The 10,570-nt window shown below is 38.0% G+C and overlaps 1 protein-coding gene across 1 annotated transcript; it reads right to left on the minus strand.

The window, feature by feature from the left end:
- Positions 1-551: 551 nt before the first annotated feature.
- On the minus strand, positions 552-10,275 carry LOC131159641 (ankyrin repeat-containing protein ITN1). Its single transcript, XM_058114688.1, has 4 exons — positions 9,881-10,275; positions 9,152-9,712; positions 6,979-7,388; positions 552-1,738 (listed from the first exon to the last, which is right to left on the minus strand). The coding sequence occupies exons 1-4, from the start codon at positions 9,906-9,908 to the stop codon at positions 911-913; spliced, it is 1,827 nt and encodes a 608-aa protein (XP_057970671.1). The 5' UTR covers positions 9,909-10,275; the 3' UTR covers positions 552-910.
- Between the last annotated feature and the right edge of the window lie 295 nt (positions 10,276-10,570).

The following is a 10,570-nucleotide window of genomic DNA, read 5'->3' on the forward strand; positions in this document are numbered from 1 at the left end:
AAGAAAATAGCATGAACATAAATTTGTTCCATTTTAGCATGAGTACTAGATTAACACCAAACCAAAACAAAATCAAATATTTTAACTCATAAGATTGTATTTATTCGCAATGATTGCAATTTTATTTATTTATAAGTACTTATAATTTTAACAAAATCAAATATTTTATTTTAAAACATGGTCCAAATATGTTTACAAAAGAAAAGAAAAAAACAAAACAAAACAAAACAAAAAACAAAAACAAAAGGGATGGACGTAGACTGGCGAGGCAATGGATGGATAGGCTTGTGCTGCTGCACAAAATTCCAAACCCCAATTCCTCTTCATATTTCAAACCCCAAGTTTGGCTTGATATGACTGATTGATTTATTACAAGCAGCAAGCTTTGACCCTATCACCAAAACCTGGGTTTTAAAAATCTCAAGTCTCCTTCATTTTATTCAATAAAAAATAATCATGCCGCCAACAAAATTTGAATTCTAAATGGTTTTTCCACACACCCAATTAGGCCAAATTTTCAATTAAAACAAGTCACATCACATGCACAAAAATTGACCCAAAGTAAAAATGTCACTGCTTTTCTCATTTTGGTTAGCAGATGTGTGATAGGCTGCAGATGCAGAAAACATATGTACATATAATTTAATACGCCATCTAAACCATTCATTAAACATGCCCCTGGCGTTTCTTTCTAGCGTCACGCAGGTTTAACCACCAAAACCTTGCTTGTGTATTTTAACCTTTATCCTTCAAAAATTTCAATCACTTCCGGGAAAATCAGCAAATCATTGACTTACAATGATCCTGTCCCGACCCCAGAACCTCAATTCACTGCAGCATTCTTGTTTCTCATTCTCAGATGAAAAAAATTAGGAGCATAAGAGGCATAGTGCAAAGCATGGCACATTGATCAAATGGCATATATTGGATTTACTTCTGAATCAGAGAGTTCTGAGTGACGCCAAGAAGTGGTTCCGCTTTTTGAAAACTTCTCCTTCTTTCTCACCAGTCGATTACGTTTGGACTTGACCACATAGTAAGTCATGGTACCGAGAACTCCTGCCATTGTGACTCCGCCGATCACCGTGACAAGAATTGCAGCCCACCAGTTCCGCCGCCCAACTACGATATAAGACGAAGCAATGAACGAAACGGAAGTGCACACGGAGGCCAACCACATCAGCTTATTGATCACCTCGATAACACGCCTCTCGCTTTTTGTCTCTCCCCTGACCAGAGTGATTTGCACCACCACAACAGCCAATGATGTGAAGAGTGCAACGGCATTGAAGATGAAGAATATTTTGAAAGATGTGGTGCCCACCATCACTGCCATCCCACTGTCAAAGTCGCCCCCGGGGACTGTGAAAATAGCAGCGAATGCAACTGTTGCAAACAGCACAGCCACCACAGTGACCGAGTTGGTGGCATTGTTGATTCCTTCTCGATGGAGCTTTCGTAGCTCCTTGGCAATACCATACACATTCTTGTTGGTTCTACGGGTTTGTTCAAGCTGGGTATGGACATTTTTCTTGATTTCTGTCACTGTTTTTCTAAGCTCATCCCTTGGCTGGTTCAGCTCATTTGCTTTAACCGCACCATATTGAGCCAAGCACTCCTTTATTTCTGATGTTTCTTCAGAAAGAGGGAGTCCTTCCACTATGTCAAGAGCAGTTTTGTGATCTCTTGTGAGTGCATTAACATTGGTATCAGGGAGTCGTAGCAGCTCATTAACTATCTGAGTGAAAAAATAGAAAAAGAAAAAAGAAACTATGTGATAATTAGTACATTTTTATATCTAAGACAGTTGCTATCATTTGCCTTAAGGTTTGAATCTTTCTTGTGCATGTACAAAGCTGAGAAATGAAAATGACTGTAATACATATTGGAACAAATAGAAAAATGAAAAGCATATAATGAAATCTTGTATAAAGTTGTGTTCAAATTTTAGAATGAATATGAAATAAAAATTGATAGCTATAGGTGGAACAAGTATGTCTTCACAGAAATTCTTCCTCTACAAGTAATGTAAATGATCGTAAAAACTCTAATAGCAGCTGGTAACTTCTATTTTCAGACAATCACTTCAGCAATAATATCCAACCAAAATGTAAATTAAACCGCATAACCATGCACTTAATCGATTGCATAGTCAATAACTAGTTAAACTCATTCTTCCTTCCAAACATGCCCCAAGTGTTTTTACAGTGACCCAGTTTGAAACTCCATCCCATACAAAAGAAACAAGCCCCAACCAAGACCACATGTATCAGCAAAAATTAAGCGTTGCTAGACATTTGGCTTGGAGAATCACATGATCAAGAATCCAATGCCAGGGAATATGATGCCATTGTCATGGGCATACAGATTACCAAAAACAATGGATGGGAATATTTTGTAGGCATAATGTGTTCCCAGGGAATCCTATATAGTTGCCTTAGGGTTCCCAAAATGAACCAAAACTCAGTCTCAAGAATTCCTCACACACATTTCAGGAATCCTCGAAGATTCCTTAGAGCAAACTATTAATTATATCCAAACTTTTAAAACTCTTTCCCAGAGTTTAAAACTCATCCTAGAGAATGAGTGAAGAAATGAACCCCAGCCAAGATAATGTCAACCAGAAAAATTAGATTCTGTGCCATACATAACTGGTGTTTGGACAAACTTTCAACAAAATGTCACCAGAGTCCATGTTACACCGGATAAAAAAATATGCTGCCCACTCTGCTTTCCAAACACCAAACCCCCCCCCCAAAAAAAAAAAAATCATATATATAGGGGCATGTTGTGTGCAAGTTACTCCAAATCCTCTATCTTCCATCCTCGTGACTAATTCAAGAACTAATTCAATCTTTTCCATGACACAAATTAAAATCAGATTTTTTCAGCACAAATTCAGTCTTATAGTGGACAAACAAACAGCAGTACAAATCTAGAAATTTAGCTCCTTTTTTTTTTTTTAAGGTGACGTCCTGGGTGTCCGCGTCCGTTTTAACGGTCCACGACTAATCCCACGCCACATGTAGTGGCCCCACAACACCATGAGGAGGTAAATCAGGAGCCCAGCAGCAGGATTCAAACCCAGGAGGGGAGAAAGCCCTGACCTCGTGAAAAGCACTCTCAAGGTCCGCTCTGCCAACTGAACCACGCCCTGGGGGCAGCTCTTGTTTTTTTTGACGTGAGGTGAGGAAGATCACTAAACGCATTGCCTGGTTTCTGCACTTTCAGTTAAATACAAGTCAGCGTAAGGAAATTGAATAACAGGACTGACAAGAAATTTCAAAAATCCCCTTGACATATATATTCTATATCTATCTAGATAGAACAAAAGAGTCACTATAAGATCTTTAGTCAAAATTAATGGATTGAATTGAGGGAGAGAAACAGAGAGAGACTAAGAGAAGAAGGAAGAACAAGGCATGAGAAGAGAAACAGCTGCAGGCAGAACAGGAGTTAGAGACAAAGCAGAGACTAGAAATAGCAGAAACAGAACCAAGACAATCCATTAATTTTGACTAAAGATCTTATAGTGACTCTTTTGTTCTATCTAGATAGATATAGAATATATATATATTATTATTGTGACAAAGTGACAAATGGGTTGATGGCAAAAATAAGAATCCCCATCTCGGCAAGGATAAAATATACTAAAAAGGAAAGTAACTGTGTTTATTTCTTTTTCAAACAAAAATTAGAGAGGAAAGGGGAAGAAGGAAAATGAAGAATAAGAAAGGAGGAGGAAGACGTGAGAAGCAGGGAGAGGGAATAGATGAGAGGGAGAGGGAGAGGGAGAGGGAGAGGGAGAGAGTGACTGCTGTGAGAGAGAACATGAGATTCAATTAATCATCAAAAGTTGCTTATTATTACATCATAAGAATATAAAATCCCTAATTTGTAGACCTTTGAGTAGAAAGAATTATCCATAAGCAGTACTCCATCAACCTCCTGTTGTCAAAGAAAACTTGACCTTGAGTTTAGAAATGGGGCAATAGAAACAACTTGACAATCTCAAACAACTTCAACCATGCAGCAAAATGAAGAACTGGCATAAAATGCATGGCATTTGCAGGCCCCCTAGGAGAGTAATGTTAAAAGCTTGAATATACATTGTTGACCCCCAACCTAACAGCTTAAGCTTTAGGTACAACATGTTATCAGAGCTATGGCTGCCAGGACGTCCTGGGTTCCAGTCTTGTTGCCTGCATTTATTTTGTGGTGTTATTATCATTTGTTTCTCTCTCCATGTGCAATCTTTGCTGCATGTGCAGGCGAGTGTTAAAAGCTTGATATAAATTGTTGGCCCACAATCTAACAGCTTAAGCTTTTAGGTATAGTGGTCGTCTAACAAGTAGAAAAATGTCCTCCAACTAAAGACTCTTAACTCGAAAGCTTAATATCATCCATTTTGTGATTTGGGTGCGACAACATCAATGACAACAACATAAAAGATTGAAATTAAGAAGCAGTAGCCAATCGAGTTATGCCATGTGCAAGCATAGAAGGCTCCAACATCCTTCAATAAAGTAACAAGCTCTCCGAACAAGAAGTTATTTAATTTCCAAATATAGTGGCAAATCAAGCAAATATGCATTTGGTCCATATTCAAAATTTTACTAGATCAGGTTAAAGAGAGTGACGAGCAAAGTAGGTAACATGCAGATTTGGGAGTGTTTCAGAAGCGGGAAAAGGATTAGAGTTTTGGTTTCTAGGGGTTTTGCTGAATGGCAACAGTGACAGCTGGAGCTGATGGAAGTTGAGCTCTGATATTAATTGATCTAGGACTGCATATAAACAGAAACAGATAGAAAATTGAGGGAGATAAACAGAGAGACAAGATGAGAAGAAGAAGGAAGAGAAACTGCTACAGGAAGAACAGTGGGTTACAGCCAGAGCAGAGAATAGAGAGATCATAAACAGAACACGGAGAGAAAGAGAGGGAAGGTAGGAGGAAGGCTTGAGAAGGAGGGAGAGAGAATAGAAGTGAAAGAGAGAGGGAGAATCACTTCTGTTAGAAAGAAAACAATGTGCGATTCAATTTATCAAAGCTTCTCATTCTTACAAAAAAAAAAAAAGTTGCTAAGCTGCGAGTGTTAAAGTGGATGAGTGGTTTAACATCAAAAGATAAAGTAAGAAATGAGCATATACTTAATAATTTAGGCATAGCACCAGTTTAAAACAAGATAAGGGAGGGGCGGCTTAGATGATTTGGGCATTTGAAACACAGGCCTAGTAGAGCACCTGTGAGAAGGAGTTAGTTATTGTTTCTTGCATGAAAAGAGGTAGGGGTAGGCCTAAAATAACTTGAATGAGGTAGTGAGGAAGGTTTTAACAGCCCTTGATATAATAGAGGAAGACACTTTCGATCAGGTGAATTAGCAGAAACTGATTCATGTAGCCAACCCTACCTAATGGGACTTAAGGCTTGTTGTTGTTGTTGTTCTTATTCTTACATCATATAAGCGTATAATTATAGGAAACTAAGAAATCCTAAGGATAATTGATTAATATTACAAAATAATCATAAAACACCCAAAAATCATAAAATAACCCTTACATAATTAAAAGTTATTGAAATAAACAAATATTCTCATTGCCAAACTAATATAACACCCCTAATTTGTTGATCTTTAAGTGGAACATAAATGCCTAGAATTACACCTCTTCTCCAACCTTTTATACTGAGGGTCAGATGCCAACATCCCTTTCAAAAATATGCATTCTCATCTAACAACCTTTTCATCCTCTTTGCAAAGTCAACCCTAGTTTAAATTATCTATATTAATTGGCAAACTTATACCTTTTTTCATTCATCTAGTTAAAAATTTACGAAAACTGAGAGCATACTAAATTAAGACGCCCAGTATCATAAGCTTTCATTCTGGACATCAGCATATCGAGCTAGGCCCTTCGAACTTGAGTTTTGATATGCTAGAAATGGTACACATAAAAAAAACAAAACAAGTTGTTATTATAAACTTCCAGTCAAATCCAAATTTTTTCTGAGCTTTCATCATTCAATAAATTCTAGCTTTTGAATTTAATCAGTTCAATCACTGACTTTTACTGGATTTCTAAAATTTTCCTCAAACTCACCAATCAATTTTTGCCCAAAGACAAAATACTTAAATGGACAATTTTTCAATTTTTGAAAGCAAATGTCAAATGTCTTCTTTGGAATTCATTCGAACTCTACAAGCATATCATTATAGAAGTTGAATCAATCAGCCATAAGTACCTATAAATCCATCCATCATAAATCTACAGTACTAGTTTAAGAAAAGTAAGGAAAACTTATTCTGAAAATTCCATGGAATAGTGTATGACAAAGAAATAATTTAAATCATCAAAAGCATTATGTTAAAAATATGTAAAAATGAGAGTAGCCACCCTATTTCCAGCATTCCACGGGAATTACAGTGGCCATTGCTGCACACCTTGCGATGGAAGCTCGCTAAGTTAGTCCATGATCAACTTGAAGGACATACCCCAAACCGAAAGTAGACCATTATAAGGAATAAATTAACAGTGCTGAGTTCAAACTAGCACCCAAATTTAGTTATTCAATGAATATTCATTAAAAAATTCATAGAATTTAAGAAATAATGCTGTTTTTCCAATTTGTTGGCTTGAACTCAAAAGTAGACTATTATTTTTTGTACACACTTATTGTTTTTCAGGCTCAGCCCAGCTTTGTGATGGGCTAAGGAACAGGAGGAACACGAACTCAAGTTCGTGCTCATTTTGGCAATGCTGAGATCAATCAAGGCCAGCCTAAAAAAAGAGGACAGGGTTCTCTGGCCAGCTCAGCTCAATTTGCAGTCATATCATAACTTTTTAGAATGCAAATAGAATAAGACAAATAAGTAGCTCCAACATAATTAGGTAGTAACAAAGTATGATAATGATTAGGTCCATGGGCAATCAAGACAGACATTAAGGATTTAAATATGAAGGTGCAGCAGTGCTAATCAGTACCTCAAACCGCTTTTTCCTGGAAGCAACATGTAAAGCTGTGTTCCCAAACTTGTCAGGAAGCATCACAATGGCTGCATCTGCCTCCAGAAGCAATCTAACAACTTCACAGCTAACCCCCTTTACAGCCATGTGCAAAGCAGTCTGCCCCTTCTTATCAGTCCTTCTAGCCAATTGGGAATCCTTGTCAAGCAAAGCTTTTACAATAGCTACATGGCCCTGCCTAGCAGCCAAATGTAATGCATTTTTTCCATTGGATCTAGAAATCTCCAGTAGACCAGAATCTTTTGACAGCAATTCATTAACCACTGCTGCATGCCCTCTTGAAGCTGCAGATATGAGAGGGGTTGCATTTGATTGGCCAACAGTTTTGCTTAGGTCCCGGTCATAATCTAATAGAACCTGGACAATGGCTGCAAAAAGATAGTTATTATCTATATCTTGCTAGTTTTATATAAAAATCTTTTCCAGGTCAAGCAACTGGAAAATAGATTGACAAGACAAATGGTGAAAAAATTCTAGAATTTATGTTCAATTAATTTATCAGCTGTAATGCTTCCTTTGCCAATTAAAAAGGAGTTGGAATCTCAAACTCTAGACATTTCAAAATTTTCATTTTTTTTTCTAAAATTCTTGTCCATCCAAAAATTCAAGGAAAATTGACCTGAATAAAAATCTTACGTTAATTTTAAAGTATTTATCAATTTTTTAATAATTAAATTATCAGGAGATCCCCCTAAAAAAGATGAGGACGACATAGGAATGTAGACATGAAAGGAAGAGTGCTTCAAACGGCCATGCAAGCAATTGCAACTGCAGCAACAAGTAGAGTTGAAAAAAATTCTAGATTGATATAAGGGTGCATTAGAATCCTATTTGAATAGAAGATCAAATCCAAAGTTCCAAACTGTATTAAATAATCAACAGATTATAATCCTAACTGATGATCTGGAAGACTTATAATAAACAGAATGCAAGTTTGCTATATGCCTATTAATTGCCAAAACTTCTTTCCTTGTGCATATTTTCTTTCTTGTTTTATGTTCTATGTTTACACTGGTAGAAAATTCCACACAAAATAAAACAATATTTTCCTCCACAACATAATCTACAGGCATGATGGAAGTTAAATGGTTGAGGTACGCAAAGCACTAAAAGTCAGAATGTACCAACCCCATGGGGAATCCTACGCCTAGAAATAGTCTCCTCTGCCCTATTTCATTTTAGAACTTATTGCCACTGTATTAATCACTTTTCAATGCCAATAATTACTCTAAGTTTCATTATTCTTGCTTATGAGGTTTGAGAAATTGCACATTTATGAATCCACCAAATAATAAAAAACTTTCAAACATGCATTTGGAAAACAAATATAACATCCATTAGCAATAAAATAGTTCTCAAAACTATGTGAGGGCAGAGGAGAAGGCCTGCTATCTTGGTAGATTAGTTTCTAACCCAAACACAATCATATAAAAAATAAAAAATAAAAAGAACAATTTTTGCACATTTATTAAAATCTCTTAAATAATTATGCTTGTTTTCTTGCCCAAATCCACTCACGAGTTCTCATTACTGTTGTAATGATCGTTTCCCTAGTTTATTAAGTTTGTAGCTAAAATGTTAACCTATAAGTACTAAATTAACAATAGAAAATTCTTAACAATTATATCATCAAAGCTGCAGCAAACACAAGCAAAACCAGACTCAAAAGCGTGGTGTGCTATTCCAAGTAGGCACCAAAATGTTCAAGCATGAAGATTGCTACTTGCATGGGTGCCACTTCGTAGGCTCAGATATTAAGGAAAAAAATAGATGAGGCAAATTAAAATTATATTGGCTGAAAGCAGAACAATTCAGGATGGACCCTCATTTCAACAACTTAGAAGTTCAATTAAAAAGACTACACAAAAAAGTTCCTAACAAGAATGAAGTAAGAACTGTACATAAGAACAGTCACCCACCACCACAAAATTGGTAATAAAAATATCAAAAAGAGAATGAACGAAAAGCAATGAATGAATTTTCTGTCTTTGGTGTTCAATCTGCCTCACACTAACTAAGAATAATTAAACATGTTTTGAAGATAGATGCCACTGAAAAGCGTCAAAATAAAGCAAAACATGACGGCATATAACATTTTAAATTCAAGCATAAAGCTGAATTCAAAGCATACCTTGGTGACCTTTACTCGCAGCCATATGCAAGGGATCAAAGCCAGACCGATTCTTCAACGAAACGCCTTCCTTGGTTGAATACTGCAACAGCTCCTTCACCACATCGACATGCCCTTTCTCAGAAGCGGTGAACAGCGCCGTCTCCCCCAGCTCGTTTACCTCATTGACGACGGCCAATCGAATCTCGGCCACTTCCGCGTCGAAATCCGCCCCGCTCAGGGTTCCCGTCATCTGTTCATCGATTTCGCCAAGAATCTGCCTCACCGCCTCCAAGTCCCCCCGCGCCGCCGCCAAATGCAGCTCCGTGTCATTATGCCGGCCGGTCACCTGCTTCACGTACTTCTTCTTCCCAGCCTGATCGATCCGCTTCCCGGAGCTCGACAGAACCAGAGCCTTGCCGGAATTCGACGAACCCAGAGCCTTGCCGGAATTCGACGGACCCAGAGCCTTGCCGGAATTCGACGGACCCAGAGCCTTCCCGGAATTAGAGAGAGCCAGCGCAGACGGCGACTGCGGATTCGGGGATGGGCACAGCCCCTTCTCCAGATCCCTCTCGCCTCCTTCACAACAAGAAACCACAAATCGCAAACGTAAACAAACGAAAAAAAACACACAAAAATAAAAATCAAGATTCTCAGGCCATATATTAGGTCAAAAGCTCTGTTCGGATGGAGAGAGAGAGAGAGAGAGAGAGAGAGAGAGAGAGAGAGAGAGAGAGAGAGGGAGACCTTCTTCGAAAGAGGGAGGCATGGTCATGGTGCTTGAGGGTCCTAGGGGAAGCCTATGAATTCATATTGAAATGAGAAGAAGGAAGAAGATGGGTGGTGGAGGGCAGATAACTGAGGCGGGCGGTGGTGGTGGTGGTAATGGCGATTTCAAGGGGCTGGGGTGGTTGACGCCGCCGGGCCTACCATCTGAGGACCGATGGGGCTGGACTTGGACCTGCTGCGCTTCTTCTCACCGTCAGTCAGGCCATGGGGTTGGTTAAAGCAACAGCTCCATCTCCACGGACCACGCGGGAGAAAATCAAACCATGATAATGGGATTATGCAACGACAAAAAACTCACCTACCGCTAAATCACAAGTCTTTCTTCTCAATCACGTGAATTTGCTTTTTCTTCTATTTATAATTGCTACTTCTATTTTCCAATTTTAACTATATTTGCATGGTTGCGACAAGCGAGGCCTTCCCCTTTCTCTTTTTGAATCGGTGTCGTTTTGAGTCTTGCCAAAATGACGAGTGTTAAACCCATTTGTCTCGAGTTTGAAGGGTGTGACTTTTGTTGGAAATATTAATAATATTAATTAAATATCAGTTAATTATATGTAATACAAAATATTCAGTTGTATTATTTGATATATAAAATAGTGATCATCCATATATTTGTGGGAAGAAGCAAAAATTAATTCCTCTTAA

This window comes from Malania oleifera, chromosome 7 (genome assembly GCF_029873635.1).
Source record: "Malania oleifera isolate guangnan ecotype guangnan chromosome 7, ASM2987363v1, whole genome shotgun sequence".
NCBI classification, from domain to species: domain Eukaryota; kingdom Viridiplantae; phylum Streptophyta; class Magnoliopsida; order Santalales; family Ximeniaceae; genus Malania; species Malania oleifera.

Coding starts and splice junctions, on each gene's coding strand:
- LOC131159641 (XM_058114688.1), bottom strand. CDS start 9,908: ATGACCATGCCTCCCTCTTTCGAAGAAG. Junction 9,713..9,880: donor GCCTCCCTCTTTCGAAGAAG/GTCTCCCTCTCT, acceptor CTTGTTGTGAAG/GAGGCGAGAGGGATCTGGAG. Junction 7,389..9,151: donor TGCGAGTAAAGGTCACCAAG/GTATGCTTTGAA, acceptor ATCTTTTTGCAG/CCATTGTCCAGGTTCTATTA.